At 38.9% G+C, this 20292-nt stretch overlaps 1 protein-coding gene across 1 annotated transcript in view; it reads right to left on the minus strand.

The window, feature by feature from the left end:
* Nucleotides 1–20292, minus strand: part of TRPC4 (transient receptor potential cation channel subfamily C member 4) — a 159242-nt gene that overhangs the window by 14727 nt on the left and 124223 nt on the right. Inside the window, exons 5-7 of the mRNA XM_050915459.1 lie at nucleotides 12297–12436; nucleotides 3707–4020; nucleotides 1235–1430 (exon numbers count right to left, since the gene is read on the minus strand). Of these exons, the coding sequence (XP_050771416.1) occupies nucleotides 1235–1430; nucleotides 3707–4020; nucleotides 12297–12436 (650 nt within the window). The remainder of the gene's footprint in view (nucleotides 1–1234; nucleotides 1431–3706; nucleotides 4021–12296; nucleotides 12437–20292) is intronic.

Here is a 20292-nt window from a genome sequence, read left to right on the forward strand (position 1 = left end):
TCCAACAAATCACAAGGCTACATACAACTGTTGAGTCAAGTACCTTTTTTACCTCCTATTTCAGAATTACGTATTTGGAATAGGTTGCGGGTTTTTTTATTTTTGTTTTTATTTGACATTTTATTTCTTTTGGATTCTATATAATATCGTATAATTTTGAAAAGTTTGAAAAAAATCAAAATTAAAGTCCGTGGAAAAATTGCTAAATCCTAGCAGCTGAACAAGAAGTTCAAATCACTAATATTAGATTTGGACAACAAACATAGTAGCCAAGAACTTTAACTACAGGTCTAGCTCTAGCCTTTAATATTTAGCCAGATATACAGTAATCAAAACAGTAATTTAGAAGTTGTAGTAGGAAAAGTATTCTACCTGCAGTCTGAGTTTTGATGAATGCTAGTATGTTGTGATACTGTGTACTAGACTTTGCCAACTAGCATTATATAAACACATGTAGTCAGTATTTCTTTTGTGGAAAAACTTGTAATTTCGATTAGAAAAAAGGCACATTTTAAAATCTTAAGACTGTGAAGCTTTCTTTTATTTGTTTGCTTTCTGCATGATCATATTTGAATTATCATATGATGAATCAGTGTTTATTTTCATTAGTTTCCTTAACAGACAGCTGAGAAATAAAAATAAGCCAATAGCTCTGATAAGTATAAAGACACTTTTCATCAAAGGAGAAAACAGGACCCTGCTGAATAAGAAGTCATGACTTTTTGTTTGAATTGCTAATGGGTCCAAAATTGTCCATGGAACATGGGCATCCAATTTCTATTAACTGTATATTCATGCTATATAAAAATCCAAAAATAACAGCCTTTTAAAGGTTAATAAATATAATGTATTAAAAATAAAGCAGAGACAGAACGGTCTTTGGAGAAAGATCTTGGTCTCTTTCTCAGGAGAGGTCCTGCACAGTGCAGCTTGGGCAGGGCTGTAGCCCATGTCACTTGCCAGCAGCTTCAGGACACCCTTCTCAACCCGTGAGCTGGCTTCTGCAGCAGGGCCACCTCTTCCCCATTCAGAGTTGTGGGGAAAATCCCCTCTGCCCAATCCAGCTGGGGTCTGGTTTCTGTGTCCTTCCAGAACAGTGCAAAAGAATTAGAAGAAATCAGAGAATGTGTCCCAATATCCTGTCTGTAAAAAAGCTATACTGCCAGAAAAATGGGATGTAGGAACAGAGAGAAGGTATATATTATAAATGATCTAGGGATAAGGAACTACTTACAGCAATAAGTTGGTAAGAATTATTCATCATGGCTATTAGCATGTTGAGTAGAACAACCAGAGAGATTACATTATAGGTACCAAACATGGTGGCCCCAACAAATTCAGTAAATTCATGCCTTGCTTTCACATTGGTCACATAGAGATTGATGAGTCCAAATATAGACCAGAATAATGACTGCAGCGTTTCAAATAGTCTGAAAAACAAAGCCCAAAAGGAATAGCTGTATAATAACAATACATGTACTTTTCAGATTGCTCATTTTTTCCCCAAACACACAAAAGTCCTTACCTTGATTGAGATGAATGACACTTATCACAATATAGGCAATGTATATAGAATATCTTTCTAGGGAAGCAATGGCTTAATGTTGCAAATCGGAGCCTCTAGATAGACAATACTGAATCTATAAATAAGCCTGCGAGTAAAAGGCTGATTTTGTTCAAACTTCTGAGGGATAAATATAGTTTTAGAGATCTTATTTTAGACCCCTGCCTTTTTGCAGTATTTTGACCATTTGCCTTGACTGTAGAGGGTAGAATAAGGATCCAAAAGTAACTCAATGACTGTGTTTCACCAAGATGTTAAAACAATTACGGTATCCTCATACCTAGTTGGTGTTGTCAGTTTATGTAATTTCTGGTTCGTGTTTGAGATAAAAGCAGTTGTATAATTAGAAAGACATTATTGTCATTAGCATATGTTTTGTTTTACAAAGAATGGAGACATTAAAAAGACAAACATGCTGCTCTCAAATGAAACTTGTGCTTTTATAACTAAATTATATGATATTCCCTTAGAGAAATTTGGGACAACAGCTAGGAAGCTAAATAACAATAACCAACTTTAAAAAAATCCTCTGCAACTAGATAGCTTGACATAATTTCACTGTTGTACAACGTTCAGCTACATTATAGTGTCATAAGCACATGCCCTGGTTAGACCCTTTGCTTCTGAAAAGTTTGGAGCAAAATTTTCTGCTTGTCTGGTTCCATATCTTGAGATTAATTGGAATGAGTTTTCCCCATGGCGTCTCTCCTGCTCCTTCACCCCGACACCAGAAGCAGGTTACCCAGACAGGATGTGTGGGCCACCAGTGCTGTCCCCACTGCACCCAGAGCAGGGAGGCTGCTGAACTGCAGGGACTTGTACCACCCTGGGCGGTCCTGCACGCTGGGACCCGCTGTCCAGTACTGGGCAAAACTTAACCCTTCAGCCCCTTTCCCACCATGCGGTATCACCTGTGAAACATAACTTTGGCATGCAACCCAGTACAGTGCTGTCCTACAGAGATACCTGAGAGGGTAGTATGCTTTTACTTATAGAAACTCTTGATCCTGAATCTCTGCTCCTGTAATACAGTATGTATGAGTGGTAAAGTACTGCTTTGGAGTCTTTTGTATGGTTTACACTTGTCTGAGCACAAATTGAACAACCACTATTCTCCCCTGCTCACAGTTGCAGAAAAGGCTCATGAGGCATCACAGTTTGCCTTGACACCATCTTCTGGCACTAGTACCAGTAGTCCCCACTATTTCCCAGATGAATAATATTGCTTCCCTCAATGTTCAGCTCTGAAAAATTTCCCTGTGCTTTTCTGTTTAGATCACACAAAGTTTAGACCTGCATAAGATGTTATTAATATGCAAGATAAATATGCTGTGCCTGAGCAAAGTTGCTTGATTAAGATGATATAAAAGGTGTTATTTTTATAAAATTATTTACTTTGAGAAGGAAGCCATTGGTAATAAATACATTTTAAAACCAGCCTAGATAGATATGATTCATAGAAGGTAATAGGGAACAGGTATTTATAGCAGGAGTTTGATTCAGATTGGAAGTTGAAAGATGAGACGGAGAATTACTATTCATTTGGTAATGTTTTGGTACTACAGATGAATTGCAGAACAGAGTGAAGTAAAATTGATTTTTAAGTGAAAGAAAAATAAATAAACTTTAAAACAGAAATTAGAATACAGTATTTGATTGTGTGGAGTAGACTCAGGGTCAGTAGAAGCCTGGAGTGAATGTTTTTTCCTGTGTCAGTTTATCACATTTACAAGGAATCTTCATGTATTAGAACACCAAACTTATTTAATGCCCATAAGTAGACATGGAAGAAATGCAGACCGACAGCTGCCTGGATAAGCAAGCTCTGATCTGGTGACCTTTTTTCCCTTAATTCTAAATATGTACTTTCTAATCTTATGTTATCTCCCTCTCCTCGTTATCTTTTTATCTTTTGAGATATCTTGAATTGTACAGACTTCACTGTGGTATGGGACGAACATTATTACAGAGTGCTGTAATGTTAATTTTTTTTTTTTTTTTACTAGGGTAACTTTAGATGTGTCTATCAGGACACCACTGTAAGACCAATAGAAAACAGACAGCCTCTTTCCTGTAAACAACATCTAAGTGATTAAAATATTGGCGGCAGAGGGGGAGGACAGAAATAGATCAGCCACTTACGTTGAAAATGCATTATTCTGCTTTTCACATCGTATTCCTTTGCAGTTGCCGGGTTCATTTGTCTCATAGTAGAAGTACAGCTGGTTCAATCCATTTGCAAAAGCTAGCAGCACAAGGCAGTATATGAAGAGAAACTTCAAAATGTCCAGCAACATTCTTCCTAGAGATATCTGCAGAGGTCCCAGGTGAGAATTTGCAGTGAATAATGAGATCAAGCGTAGGGAGCTAAAGATGTTTGCGATTGCAAACAGGGCCTCAGCCACCAGGGTTGGATGCCACATGTCCCAGCTCTCCCGTGGAACTAACCCACTATACTGAAAACAAGCAGAAGGGAAGAAATTACTCCTCTATTTTTATGCATAAACAAGTATGTCAGTTTCTTTATAAGCTGTTCGATTAATTTGCAGATAGCACAATAAAACTAAACATCTTTTGGAAAGCAATATGTCTTCAGGAGAGTTTTTTATTTTAGCAAAACAAAAAATGGGCAGTACCCATGTACTTGTCCTTTGTTTTTATTTGCAGGACGGCCTATGCTTTCTAGTTTTTTGCCTGTGTTTTGCATTTGGTTATAATTTTCACAGTAACAAAAGCAAGTCTAACAATTCTGACTGAGAGTAAAAGGAACAGTTCTTGAACACTTGGGTTTTTAGAATTATAGAAATGTTCAGCTGTAAAATCAGGTAAATTATTTCTTTGGAGAACATGACCATGATGGATAGAAACCTGCAAGAACTTTGGCAAGTTGGAAGAAAACATTTAATGAAGGAATAAGTGTATCGCTTAATCACTAACACTGGATGAAAAAGCTGTTTATTAACAAACCATGGCAAACTGCTTGTGTGTCTCATTATCAAAGAGTCTGATCCCTGGAACTCTGCCTCTCTACTGTTCCAGCTTTACCAAAATATTTCTTGAAGATGAACGATGTTACTTTGAACTGAGGCTTAACTACTGTGGCAGATTCATTATTATTTATTTGGTCTCATTAATCTGTTTTACAGAACATATCCGAGGACAGAATCTATGCTATGAAGCACTCTAAAACAATGGGATAATATAATATGAAGCAGATTTCAAAAAGGGACTATGGTGCAGTCTGTATTTACCTACTCTAGGCCACCCAGATGCATCCTTCATAGCTGCTGAGCATGCCCTCAGTAGTAAGGAAAGGGACTCTTCTGTGTCACTGGGGCCAGATGAAACAACGTAGCCAGGCACCACAACATTTCTATACCACATTCTCCCTCCAAAGAAGGTGACTGCTCCCAAAGTGGTTCGAGACCACCTGAGGAACCTGAACATACATAAGTCTATGGGACCCGACAAGATGCATCCGAGAGTACTGAAGGAATTGGCTGATGTAGTTGCCAAGCCATTCTCCATGATATTTGAAAAGTCATGGCAGTCAGGTGAAGTCCCCGGTGACTGGAAAAAGGGAAACATTGCACCCATTTTTAAAAAGGGCAGAAAGGACGACCCTGGGAACTACCGACCTGTCAGCCTCACCTCTGTGCCTGGGAAGATCATGGAACAGATCCTCCTCGTAGCTATGTTAAGGCACATGGAGGACAGGGAGGTGATTTGAGACAGCTAGCATAGTTTTACCAAGGGCAAGTCTTGCCTGACTAACCTAGTGGCCTTCTACTACGGAGTGACTACACCAGTGGACAAGGGAAGAGCTACTGATGTCATCTATCTGGACTTCGGTAAAGCCTTTGACATGGTCCCCCACAACTTCCTTCTCTCTAAATTGAAGAGATATGGATTTGATGGATGGACTATTCAGTGGATAAGGAATTGGCTGGATGGTTGCATCCAGAGGGTAGTGGTCAACAGCTCAATGTCCGGATGGAGATCAGTGAGAAGTGGTGTCCCTCAGGGGTCCATATTGGGACCAGTACTGTTTAATGTCTTCATCAATAACACAGACAGTGGGATCAAGTGCACCCTCAGCAAATTTGGAGAGGACACCAAGCTGAGTGGTGTGGTTGACACGCCTGAGGGATGGGATGCCATTCACAGGGATCTGGACAAGCTCAGGCAGTGGGCCCATGTGAACCTCATGAGGTTCAACAAGGCCAAGTGCAAGGTCCTGCACCTGGGTCGGGGCAACCCCCAGTATCAATACAGGCTGGGGGATGAAGGGATTGAGAGCAGCCCTGTGGAGAAGGACTTGGGGATCCTGGTGGATGAAAAGCTGGACGTGAGTTGGCAATGTGCACTTGCAGCCCAGAAAGCCAACCATATCCTGGGCTGCATCAAAAGAAGTGTGACCAGCAGGTCGAGGGAGGTGATTCTGCCCCTCTACTCCACTCTGGTGAGACCCCACCTGGAGTACTGCATCCAGCTCTGGAGTCCTCAGCACAGGAAAGACATGGACCTGTTGGAGTGGGTCCAGAGGAGGGCCACAAAAATAATCAGAGGACTGGAACACCTCTCCTATGAGGGAAGGCTGAGAGAGTTGGGGTTGTTCAGCCTGGAGGAGAGAAGGCTCCGGGGAGACCTTATTGCAGCCTTTCAATATTTAAAGGGGGCTTATAAGAACGATGAGGACAGACTTTTTATAGGGGCTGTTGCAATAGGACAAGGGGTAATGGTTTTAAACTAAAAGAGACTAGATTCAGACTAGATATAATGAAGAAATTTTTTATGATGAGGGTGGTGAAACATTGGAACAGGTTGCCCGGAGAGGTGGTAGATGCCCCATCCCTGGAAACACTCAAGGTCAGATTGAACAAGGCTCTGAGCAACCTGATCTAGTCGAAGATGTCCCTACTCACTGCAGGGGGGTTGGAGTAGATGACCTTCAAAGGTCCCTTCCAATCCAAACTGTTCTATGATTCTGTGATTCTATGATTCAAATTGTGGATGGGAACTGGGCATTGTTTTGGACAGTGCTGGCTGGCACAGGACCCCACCACTCTGGGGTTGCTCTAACCGACTGGTGGTGCATGTGAGACACTCCCAGTGACTGGTGGCAATCCCTGGCACAGTTTTATTTACTCATATACAAGCAGCCATAGCATCTGACAGTCTTGTGGATCTGGGGATGAGAACTGCAAAACTGGAGAACAGTAGTCCATTGAAGAGTTAAGAATTACTCAGCCTCACATTTCAGCCACCAGTGATATCTGTTCTCTACAGAGTAGGGAACTAAATCCAGACCTGCTGGAGTCATAGGTCAGTACTCTCTTCATTAGACTATCCTCTCTCTAATGATCATGCTGTAAAATCAAGTCTTACTGCATTTGACATTGTAGCTCCAAAAGAGATGCTATTGTGCCTCATCCACTATTGCCCTTCAGTCCAGTTCTGATTGATTCAAGATCGATGATGAAGTAACAGGCAGTAGAAAACAGAACTGAGTTACCAGAGATATCAGCTAAGAGATAAAAGCAAGAAGAAAATTACGAAGAAAAATTTTTCAGTGTTTATTGAGAAAAGAGAGGTGAGAACTCCTCAGCATGTCTTCTATAATGTCTTTCTTTGAATAATATTATACAGTATATTACTGTGAATTCTGATGGCACTTTACAACCCTGGTATGTGAAAACTTGCACCTATTAAACAACTAGGAATAATTGTCAGTACAAGCAAAGATTAGGTGCTGAACAGTGCAGTAGATGCTCAGATTAGGGAAAAGTACACAAGGTGTGTTGGGGGAATAAAGGAAAATATATTCATGACAAAATTTAAAGAAGACATTTGAAACTAGAAAGAGATGGAATTTTTGGTAGAGAATCAAAAACACTCAACTGCAGACATATTTTAGGTGAAGGCAAGTAGTGGCACATTCCAAGGAAGTTAAACAAGGAAAGGGGAAAAAAAAAAAAAAAAAAAGGGAAATACCCTTCTGCGAAAAACATGGAACTACAGGACACTGAATAAGGACAACATATGATATTGTAAGACAGCAAGGATCAAGTTAAACCATTCAGGTGTGGACAGCCACATCTGTGCTCTCTGTCACCTCCTTTTAGAGCCAGCAAAGAAAAATGGGCATTTCTAGAGTAGTAGGAAAGCAGATATCCCAAACAGGTCAGATGAGTTGCTCTTTAACTTTCTCTGTTTCTCCTCATTGATTATTGGGGTAGGGGAGAGGCTATCTTATAATTGTAGTCTGACAGGATGTATCCAATGTCACCTTTTCCAGAAAAGATGAGGTTAAGGAGAAAGGTGCGAAGAAAGGACTTTATCGATGATGTTCCGGATTGAGACACAAAACTGGTGTGTTAAAAACAGTCAGAAAAGATCAAATGACCTTTTATTTGTAAAAGGGAAATGAAAGGCACAACCATGTTATTTCAGCTTAACTGACTCTGCCTGTCTTGGGCCCAAGTGCTTCCTGCATGTGTGGATACAATGCAAAAGGTCTCATGGTTGTAAGCAGAGAGTGAGGGCTGTTATTTTTAGTTTTGAAGAGACATGATTTAAGAGACTGGAAATGCTTGGCTGAAAAGTAGTGAGAAAGGTGACGGCCTGAGTAGTAAGTTTGGAAATGATCTGTGAAATACACTAGCTGAAAGAAGACAGCAAATAATATAAAGAAAACAACGAGTGTAAGAGGGCTCTGACAACAGAACCCTATTGATTCCGCTAACTAGAGGATGCTAAAAAGAAATCTAGAAATATCAAAGAAGAACCAGGAGAACAAAGAAGCTCACATGTGAAAAGGAAAAGAAAGCAGAGGAGCAAAAAGACTAGGCATATTCAGACCAGAAACGGTGAAAATATGAAAAAAAGAGAAACTGTATTTTAGGACCAAACAACCCAAAACATGCAGAAATGAACTATTTGTTCTCTCACTCATGCTTGTTGATGTTCTTCTGTTCTATATAGAATAAATAAATGGTTATTCTTCTAGGGAATGGAAAATGGTGAAAGCAAATATAGCAACACTGAGTTTGTTGTAAATCATGATGATGATACTTTTCATTCTTTCTTTTATTATTTTGTGACCCAGCTGAATTTCTGTCCCCACTTCAAATGCAAACACAACCTTTTGACATGTAACAAAGCCAACCATCAGTTAACGTGATTAATACCTATCATTGGCTCGTCGGTTGAAAGAAATGTACATGGCACATCAATGGAAAATTAAGAGCAGAGAACAAATTGAGCAGCATATAAACAGTAGAGTTTCAAGGCAGATATATAATGATTGTACAATGTCACCCAGATAATAATCCTTGATCCTTACTCAAAGAAATTCAAATGCAAATCTAGTATCAGAACCATTTGTGAGAAAAAAGCTGTGATCACTGTTTTCCCATGAAAACAAAAGTCATGAACTGTAGATCTCATGAAAGCACCAAGAGAGATCAAATAGACATGTAGATCAGGCTAACTGAATGTTTAATGGGCTGTTGGACCTTCGTCAAATGTGACCCTCTTGTTTCTGATGATAACAAAAAGAAAGGTTAAATAATATCCATTTCAGGAAAAGTACTTTAAACTCTTTCCTGAAAGGTCATATGCAAATGTGAACTCTTCCTATTTTAAAATGTATGTCCCAATCTTTGCATTCATTATGCTGAATTTCAGAGCAGCAGTAGGAAGAGGGCGGGGGGATGGCCTGGCAAAGAGCTTTAAAGCAGCAATTACACTGAGGAATCGAGTCTATAATTTTTCAGGGATCGAGGGGGATTAATACTCCTATGTAAATGAACATTTGGTCTGTGAATCTGGTGAAACATCAATCAAAACCATTTTACAATGCGAACATATAAGAAGAAGATGTTAGCTTCTGCAGAACTGGTGGCAGAAGAGAAATATAATCTTATTTACTACTGAACAGAGTAGATCTGACACAGTGATCATTAAGCCAGTAAATAGTGAGAAAAATAATATATTTTTAGTTACTTTTCAGAGTTCTTGCGTTGAATAGGAACCTGTTTCCTACTAGCTTTTCATGTCAGTGGCTGAGACACATAATCAGTAATATGAACTTGCATGCAATTTCTAGCAGAATTGGAAACAAGCAGCTCTAGGTCCAATGCTCAGCTTTAACAAATATTTAAGATAAAGCAAGCAGGGTCTGCACATAAGTTGGCATTGCACCTAACTTTATGCATCAGTACAAATTAAATTATCTTCCAAAAACATAAAAAGAACTATTTTTGTTAGAGCACAAGGATTTCTATTTATAATTATAACCCTCCATCAAAACAGATGTGTTGCTTAAAATCTGTCATCTTGTACTCTCATAAAACATGTGACAATGCACTATTTATAATGATATTATTTATTGGGGAGAGAGCATTTTCAGTGGATATACTGGATAATTTTAAAAGACCTCACATGTTGATATACAATCAGAGACAAAAAGCATAGCCCTTTGAAAAAAAATTAAATGTTCTCATTTTATTTGAATACTGGCAATGAAACAGATAACTTTGAGTTATCTTAGCAGTTATCTCATCCTGAAATTACACTCTTTGGTGTATTTTACACTATCCCATCAGCTGCTGTAAATAATATTCATCTGCTTAACTACTGTGTCAGTCAGAAAGGCTCGAACGGGCAACAAACACTATGTTTTTCTCTGGGAACATTTATCACACAGGAGAGTAGTATGAGGGCACCCTCCTAATTTTATTCAAGGGAGTTGGTTAAAATGTTTTCTTAGGGGGGCTGAGCAGATTCATAGAAGGTAGAATACATCTAAGAACTGGGCTTATATATTTCATTCAATAAATACAGAAAAGCTGTATTTTAGAAAAACCTGTCTTGCAAGGTTTAGGAAATGAAAATAAAAGCTTTACATCAAAATGTACTGGTTACATTTGGCATCCTTTCAATCTCATCTGGCATAGAGGTAGGGAACTCTGTTGTAGGTATTTGAAGGAAATATGGCTGGGTATTAAATTACATTTGTACTACTCTGTTACATCATGTGTTTCAATTGACTACCACAACTGAGGCTCTTCTAAGGAACAAAAAGGTATTTGGGTGCAACATTGCACATGCAGTAAAAAAATAATAGCTGCAGAACCAAAGACAGTGCTTTATGCACTGTGTTGATTATGATTGGCATGCAAGCACTAATTTGGAGAGTAATGGATGCACATTATCCCAGATACTGTCACCTTGGAATCTGATTACCGTAAGCAGAAGCGGTCTGGGAGATGAAAGGATTATAATGTCTTCTAATTAATATTATTCTAAAGTGAGTAATTGGCCATCTCCAATGCTTTGGCAACATACATTTTCAATGAACTGCTCGCTTTGTTACATGGGACAGGGAAATGACTGTTTATTTTCCATTCGCTTTATGATAAGGCATCCTTGTGCATAAAAAGGCATTTCATCAGCTTTAAATGACAGCTCTCCTCACATTTTCAAGCATCTTGCTCTTTCAGGCAACAGCTCCAAATTTCTTTGAGTGAGAAGACTGCCAAAGATTTGCAGCCAGAGAGCCAGCATGCCAGAAACCTTTTGTCATAGAAGGAGGCTGGTGTGTCAACAGATCAAGGTCCTTGCTCATCCCTGCCCCGATCAGCTGACATGTGGACTCTTGTGAATAGACACAAGATGATATAAATTAGAGGTTCCTATGTTCCTCTATACTGATGGCAGGGCTGCAGCAGGACCAGCTGCTGTTTGAGGGTAGGAGTTCTAACCAGCTACTTGATGGCTGTCTCCTTTTCTCAGCCAAAAGGATCTTGGCAGAGAAGAGACTCTCCTTCCATGCATACAGGGTAGCTGGTGGCAGGGAACTTGAAACAGCTGAAATAAAATGCTGATCACAGTGGCCAGTAAAAATGGGCTTTACTTGGATGTGATAAGAGCTCCATGACAGATGCTAAGAAATGCTTTCATTTCCTTTCAGATATGGTCCCCTTGTGCTTGAGACAATTTTTTGATTAAAATATTTCATTTTATGAGGAATTTCTATCATATTATGGATTCATGTTGAATACATACAAAATGCAACATGTTCCATGGCTTTGGAAAGAAGGGCTGTTTTGCTGGAAGACACTTCAAACAGTGGGAATATAAAACTATTCATAAAAAGTCCATGAAAAGGGTGACAAAATGAACATACCCAGCCTCAAGTGACTGTTTTATCCCCTTCAGTTTTACTTTTTCATGTTGCACTTATAAATTTTCAAAACAAAATTAAAATCTTGCTCTTTAGCTTCCCTCCCCCCCAATTTTGGGTAAATATTTTTCTTGGATTCCTGTCCGGAAGTTTTGCATGGTGCATAAAATTGTCTTAAGGGCAGTAATTGCTCACTGAAAAATAGGAAAAGATTTACACAAAACATGATTTTGTGCAAACATTATTAAATATTACCAGTGATTTTCTTTTTCCAAGAAAATGACAGTATGACTGTTCAGGATCAAATAACAAAAGATTGCCTGGGCCAAGAAGAAAAAAGTATCACAATGTTTTGTTAATCACAATGTTTTGTTCGCTCTTATCCTGGTGTAGCTTCTTGTCATAGCTGCAGAAGATTCAACAAGCACATCATACATCTCTTGCATTGCTAAGCCTGAGAACCTCCAAATACAGAAGAAACTTTGAAGAAGACTAATTTCATCTATCTTAAATATTTTGCTGATTTTTTTTAAAAAAGTTTACCTTTGAAAATGCAACAATTTTCAAAGAGATTGTTGCTAAGTACAAGGAGTTCATTACAAAATCCATGAGGTTCCACCAGTCATGAATGTAGTCCTGTAGTCCACCATCCCACATCTGTTTAATTTCACCCCAGATAAAACCTGTAAATAGAACATAATTCATTAAGCATGAATATTAAATTAAAAAGGCTGTGACTATTCTAGACACTTATCTCACAATGGATTGATTCTCCTTACTTTAATTATAAAGGGAAGGTGGATAAGTGCTCTAAATTACACATCTAGTCAGGTGAAATTTTATCTTCCCATTAATGTTTCTGGAATTAATTTGTCAGACAAAACCAAAAAAAAATCATCTGCTTGTACAAGGGCAATTTCTTTGGTTTTTTTCAATCTCTCTTCCCATCATATCCTAATAAGTATAAAAAGGGCCTCAAAACCAGTCACCACTGCCAACTCTGTCCTTGGTATCTGCTGCAATATAATTGAAACTGGAAAATTTATGACTGCAGGAGTCAATCCAACACATTAATTTATTTCAATTGGAACCCACAATAAGGAAGAGAATTTCTATTGTTATAATGCTGAACTAAAGTCTCCCTTTTCCATAGGAAAGAGTAGTGTCTCCAGCAGAATATTTTTTGTTGATTCCTTCCTTTGGGACATGAAGGAATGGAAACTGTTTTCAGGTGTGCAGAGCACACATTGCGCTAGACACAAAGTGGTACAGAAATATCCAATCCCAATGGGAAATTTTGCAAGTTGTCTGGCATGAACTTGGTTTAACAGTTGCAGAGACAACTGTGTGGAGACTCCTTAATGCTACAAACATTAAAACCTCTCTGAAGAAGATACTCCACATTATTGTGTAACATGTTATGATAAAACAACAAGGAACATTTAGATGCATATTTCATATTATTATCTACAGAACTTTTTTGATTACAATACCAATAGAGCTTTTAATTTTTCACAGTTAATTATTTTCTTAAAGGAATTTTCTACTTTTGTGCTCATTAAAGGGACAAAATTCACCAAAAAAGAGACAAGTCTCTCACATACAGATGTTGAGATATAGTTAATTCAACATGGTTTTTCTCCACCTGCTTATCTCATGTTCCTTTAGAAAATGTTGAACAGATTTCATGCAGGGGCCTATAGAGTCCTGCATCACTCTAGTCTGGGCTTAATTCACCTTGAACCTTAACATTTTGTCTCAATGGTCTTCTAGCTGACTGCATGGAACACTTGTGTCTTCTCTCAAACATGATCCCTAAGAAGTAATTCCTGGTCTATTCTTGTTTGTGCCAGGTAGGTTTCTGAGTTATTTGGAAGGCAGGAGGGGGATAGATAGGAGGAGTACAATTTCATTTTGTAGTGTTTTGGCTTGACTCTTTCTGTCTCCTCATTGTTTTCAAAAGGAAAGGTTCCCTTCCTCGCTACCTTCACCCCTCAAATCTCAGCCGCACGTTCCCATCTTGTTTCTGTGTGTCACCACCAGTAATCATGAGCCTCAGGAGTATCTGAATCATTTGATTGGTCCAGAAACTTTTATTTTCATAGAGTTCATTTTTAGCCATGCCACCATCACTATTTCAGCATTCTGCAGAGCTGGGGGAACACATTCTGAGAAAGGACCGTTGTGGGAACATGTAGACAGGAAAGTGGGATATCCCCATTTTAGTGTCTACAACAGCCTAGACAGGCTGATTGCAACTCTATCTTTAGGTTATCAGATAAAACTAATACACAAAATATAGCACAGTTAAGCAGCTAACGTTTATTTTCAAGCTGCAATCAATTGTGATGAGTCACAGTGAGAAAACAGTTGAACATTATTGCATGGCAGGGGTCAGTATCCACTAACAGCGTCCACTGCTGCTGTTAACTGCTCAAGTGCCATCACAAAGGGAACACACCTTCACAGGGCTACTAGGCAGGCTCCTAAATGCCTGCCCGTTTCAGCCTGTGAAATGACTTAACCACTTACTCTTCAAAGAACTGGTCACTCCTGACACGCAGTATGAACATGATGACAGCAGGTCTGGCTCCCCCTTCCCTCCACAGTCCCCTCCAACCTTCAACATGCAGTCCATGTACTTGCAAATATCCCTGCTTGCTCTTCCACTACCTTTTAGGCATAACATGTTAAGCTTCATCAGGTCATAAAAGCAGCTGTTTTGTGGGCAGCAATATACCCCTCACATTTCAGACACTGCTCTGAATCACCCCTGCTCCACCTGCAGAACAGCAAATAAAAATCACCGTTGTGCTGCAGGAGCCTGAGGAGACCTGGCCCCAGGCTCGGAGGAGACCTGGAGCTAAAGGCTGTGTAATACGGATGTGGCCCCTAAGCCTCAGTGTTAGAGAACAGTTCCTTGCTCTTTTTTATTTAATAATACAGATGTAGCCCCAGGTTCTTGACACTGGGAGGACTGCTATGGCACAGAAAGTAGACAGTTGCATTGATAGAAGATCCCCAAATAAAAAGGCTTTACAGAAATCAATACACACATGCATAGAATGAAATAAACTCTTTTGTAATTCATGACAGTTAAGCATTCCCTTTAAAATACATTTTAAAAACAGAGCAGAAATAGGTTGGGATGATTAATAAGATGAATGCTTAAGCAAGAGGCTATAGGTTCATTAAAGTCTTCTGCCGAGATATTCCATGATTCACAACCAGCCAAAGACGTGAACAGGGCTGTCCTCTGTAAGACTGTTGCTCAGCATCATATGCTTTGATAGCACTGCCTAAAATATAATAGAATTATATACAGATTGAAAAAGAAATGCTGACTAATGCTGCTGCATTTGATCTGTTTCGGGAGTGAAAAGCCAGGCTGTTTTTCCAAGCACTTCCTGGGCTTCAGAAAACGAAATGTAATTGTAAAGTTGACACTAACAGAGAAATACTGACCTATTATAGAATAGTGGAAGAGAGTATATAGCCATTGTAAATTTGATAATTTTGAATTAGAAACATAACTAATCCAAACTACCAGCAATGTTGAAGTCATTTGGCAGCTGAAAGTCCTGAGTATACTTTGACATCGCAATGGTGGTGGTTCTAAATTCTTTCTTGGTTCAAGACAACTTTTATGTTCATCCTGATGCAAGGCTTGTTCTTTTCAACAAATGATAATGGAAAACCAGAAATCCTACATTTTTGTTGGCTGTAATGGAGATGTGATAGTTTAGTCTTTCTTGCCAGCCAAAGCGTCTAAGTGCAAACTCCATATATAAACACAGTTACTGAGATCTTATGGGACTCCAGAGAACTTGAAGCTAGGCTGACTGATGAATGCTACGTTTATGGCAGACACACAATCCATGCATGCACAGTAGAGCTTCCCAGACATGTCTTTTTGAAAGCAAATCTTTGAAGGCACAAGGTCCTAAGGTTGCTTGCCAAAATCCAGGGCAATCTCACCATGAAAGCTGAGATCAGAATCTTTGCAGGTACCAGGTCTCTATGGCTAGGTATCCTGAGGGGTGCTCAATTGGAGCAATGAATGCTGGAAGAACTGGGATCTCTGGAGTTCTGTAAATCCTCCCAAGTGTGCCTGAAGGGTTATCCTAGAAAAGTGTACTCTGAAATCCCAGAGCCTTTCTGCAAAGCTGAAGACTTCTCTAAGGCCTGGTGAGCTTACATGATGGAGCTATTCTGAGCAACAAACCTCAGGGATTCCAAGTTGTACTGTTTAGGATTAATTTATGGTCACATAGCCAGAGGTCTTGAAATCTTGTTGTAGATCATAACTATATCTTTTTGCAAGAAGGAAGAGTTGGGGGGGAGAAGTCAGTCAGCTCTTATCTTCACAGGGTCTGATACAACACGCCAATTTTATTCTGTTACATTCATTGGGAGAATCAGGAAAAGGCTAGGAAAATCTATGTTTTGTTTTGTTTTTTTTTAAAAAGACATCCAGAGATCAGGGCAGCATTCTCTCTGTGACCTTGCACACTTCCCTTTTCTATTTAGAAGACTTATGGATAGGTGGACACAACCTGACATTATTATCTAAGGAGACTTTTGGGCCATTCCAAAATATGACCTGACATGACAGAAGAGGAGAAGACATGCAGTGACAAGACTGTCTAATGGGTGCATTGTTACAGGTAGGAAAGAGATCTAGAGTCCAGGCATTGCCTGCTTATTAATGTGCCAAAGCAGCAATGTTATCACACGGTGACAGAGCTCACGTCAGAGCTACGTGTTCAGCAGCAGGAAAGATGACATCTCAACAAAGCAGAGGGGACATGACCATCCTGCACACAGGTATTGGGGAAAAACTGCTAAGAGGAACCAGCCAAATACAAGGGTTAGATCTAAAAGCAAGAGCCTTTAGACAGTCAGGTTGGGAACATGTTCATTGCCCAAAGCTCTCTTTACCTCCCTGGGAGTAAACAAGCTTCTCCAAGGCAATAATCCTGTCATCTGCAGGTGGGTCAATCTTCCCATTGACTGAAAAGGGAGCCCTGGAGGATCAGGCTGAATTCAAACAGATGTCTAACTTCCAGGTGCCTGTATTTAGTTGAAATAATTCTACCCAGAGCAGATTTCACTGTTTTAGCTGGATAATCTTTGCTATATTCTGGTTGTCTCTTTGCTCCTACTGTGTCCTTCCTAGCTCTTCACACCAGCTAGATTTCACACCTGCCTCTTATACCCTCACCTATCTATTCCCCATCAACCTGCTTTTATCATTTATTGCCACTTACAAGGAAATTATCAACATTATGCAGCTCTTCCACCTCATTAATCAAGGACTTAAATTGAAAAGTTGAAGACGAGATTTTCAAGCATTTGTTGCATTGTTTATAACTAGATACTGGAGCAGTAACAGAGAAATAACAGCATGGATATTTTGAAACAGGCTGAGATGATAGAAACAAATTTCATTAAATGTCCCGTGGTTTTAATGGGATGAAATAGACATAAATTCAGGGCAGGAATCCCACAGACCACATTAGGCCCTGGGAATGACAGACACCATGGAGAGGTTTTGTATAGCACTGTGAAGTATTGCAACCATTTAACTGAAGTCCAGTTTGCCTGATGAAAGAAAGGAACTAATATAGATCAGATATAAAATAAATTTGGAGAAAAAAATGGAATCTGTGTGCTAAGTATATTTTCTTTTTTGCAGTAAACATTTCTGAACATTGATGAAAAAAGTTCTTTCTTCTAAAATAAACCCTACATATTGTAAAAATAAATTTTATCCAAGCCAACGAAACGGAGAGAAATTAAAATACTTCTTACTGAAGAACAAAAGGTACTGAAATAAAATAAGAATTTTCTTAGAAAAATACCATCTTTCATTAAAATTACCTCATAACACTTTTAAAAAATCCTTAAGAATTGAGTAATGGATATCACATACTACATATGATCAATGTGTAGATTTTTGATTATGTAGATACATCAATACATATACACTGATAAGATGAGCTTTTATTTTATATATTTATCTATAGACTTAGATTTTGAAGCTGTATTTCCAGTCTTGAAATCTTTGGATATTAGACACTGAAATGCCTTTTAAAAAATGTGGACCTACTTTTCTGTTCATAAAGTAAGACTCCGTTGGCAAACATTGCAACTTTGGGCAGGGCAGCAGCTCAATACACTTACAAACATTCTCTGTCCCTTTGGATAAAGCTTAGGGTTAGACACAGTATCTTTTTGCACAGGCTGGCAAATAACTTTCAGATGGTAAAAATTTTGGATCTATCCTGATTGATCCATTATCAATTCACAGCTACCTAGACGTGTAATTTTACTCCTAAGGAACATGTCTCTCATTCCCATGCAAAAGAAACAAACAACAATGAAATAACTCCCCTACAAAATCCATTCAAAGGTGTATTAAGTTCTAAGACAAAAAATCTTAGATACACCTTGTCTAAATTCCTTTCTTGTACTGAATCTTGAGCAACTACAAAAATCATTTTCCAGCAACTGTGGAAATTCACAAAAATGTTATGCCATCTCCACAACACTGCCTTTTGTTGTTTATGATTATAATTATGGTTAAAGTCTCACTGTAAATAATAACACCAAGATTTGTCAAAGAAGGAGATGAAAGGCAGTAACCTGAAATATTTTTATTTTTAAAAAGATTTGTGGATCCCTAGCTAATTTTGGCCTTACCTTTCCCACCAAAGGTTGGTTGCTCTGTGCTATTTTTGTTCCTTACCATTAAGTGATGGGAAGCAAGAGGTTCCTCAGGGTCAATCTCTGCATGCCAAGTTCAACAACAACCTTTTAGTATGTTTCTTGGAGAACATATTTTCACTGAACTGTGAAACGATTTAACTGACAAACTCAACTTTGCTCTACTATGCAATCTAGAGTTTTTCACAGATACAAAAAGTGAGACAAGCTGCTAATGATCTGAAGCTCTCTGAAGCAAAGGAAAGTCATTCCAGAGAATTCAGTGAGCATTGATAAGGCTTGAAATATCTCTTCTGTTTTACACCTGGGCTGATGAACTGATCTCTGCTGGAGGTATATGAAAGTAACAAGAGGAACGGAGAGGCATCCTGGCATAATTCAGGGGCTCCCACTCTCTGGGGCGTATTTTGTTAACAGAATACAGCTGTTTCAGAGGAACATGCACAAAATCAAAAGCACACCTTCTGTTTTCCCCTGGGGACAGGGAAATGGCTGTTTGGGAGGGGAACAACTGTGCACAGTGTCTCGATCCTGTGTCAGGTCAGGCAAAGAGCTGCGAATGACATGGCCAGAGGCACCATTTATGTCCCAGCTCTCTTCCCAGGACTCAAGCAATCTGAGTCTGGGAATTGCTGGTTTAAATTATCTGTGCACACAACTCAACACTGAGAATACTTAATATCTAACCTCAATTCACTCTTTGTCTTCACTTTCTTATCTGTACAATTGAACTTAATTCCTTCCCCCACAGAAGCAGTGAAGATGAGTTTAGTAATGCCTCTGGAGTGCAGTGAAAAGGTAATGAACAATACAAGGATTATGGAGCATTTGATATTGGATGAGCTATACTCTGTCAGAGCTGAGAGTATTCAGTGCTGACTATGTACCAGCAGTGTGTTTACTCTTGTGTTCAAGGAAAAGTATAATATCTAAGAAACAGTGATTAGCTGCAAATGAAACTGGTCTAGGCATGGCATTATGAATTATGGTGTTTTATATATATATATTTCACCCACTATGGAATGGCAGGTGCAAACGGTTTGGACAATCAGCATTGAACTGCCCCTCAAATATTTATGGCTTAGTTTCACCACCTAGTCCAATAGCATCAGATTGCTCAGCTGCTTGAGTATTTATGCAGTAAGGCATCCATGTAAGTGGGATAACTGTTCCCTTAACCCAGTATCTTTAGAAGGGACAGTAGCCAGTATCTTTAGACCACACACTTTCTTTCATAACTTGAATAGCAAGAAGTCTGACTTTCACAGTACTCCTATAAATGCCAAAAGCAAATGTATGTAATTAAAAGTTAAACTGTTTCAAGCAGTCTTTTGAATTTCCTTTGCAAAATGTTCTGAAATGAAAATGAATTGTAGTTCATTACCATAGTGGAAGATTAAAGGAGATTTAACTTACTACATTTATCTTAACATTATTGGCCCCTTCTCTTCTATTTTTTTGCCTCTGTAAAACAGGGTTTTGGTACAGAATAGGAATATAAGCCAAGAAAAAATGTTTAATGTCCTGGAGTGTATGCGAAAATAAATTGTAACCCTGGATTGACTGTTATGTTCAATATGAGTTGGTTAGTGGGGTTAATAAAGTTCAAATTAATCAAAGATGCTCATCTGAAGCTTTTCAGGTTTGTGCACCTAAGCTTTCCATACCAGTGGACTGTAGACAGTGATGGTGTAGTTGTCACGATCTAGAGAAACATGAAAGATACTGTATTTTTGGAATGTATCATGTGCTTAAACAGAAGTGTCTAGTGCCATTTTAGATGCCCTACGTATCCAAGTTGGCCACCCCA

This window comes from Gymnogyps californianus, chromosome 1, assembly GCF_018139145.2.
Source record: "Gymnogyps californianus isolate 813 chromosome 1, ASM1813914v2, whole genome shotgun sequence".
In the NCBI taxonomy this organism is placed as follows: domain Eukaryota; kingdom Metazoa; phylum Chordata; class Aves; order Accipitriformes; family Cathartidae; genus Gymnogyps; species Gymnogyps californianus.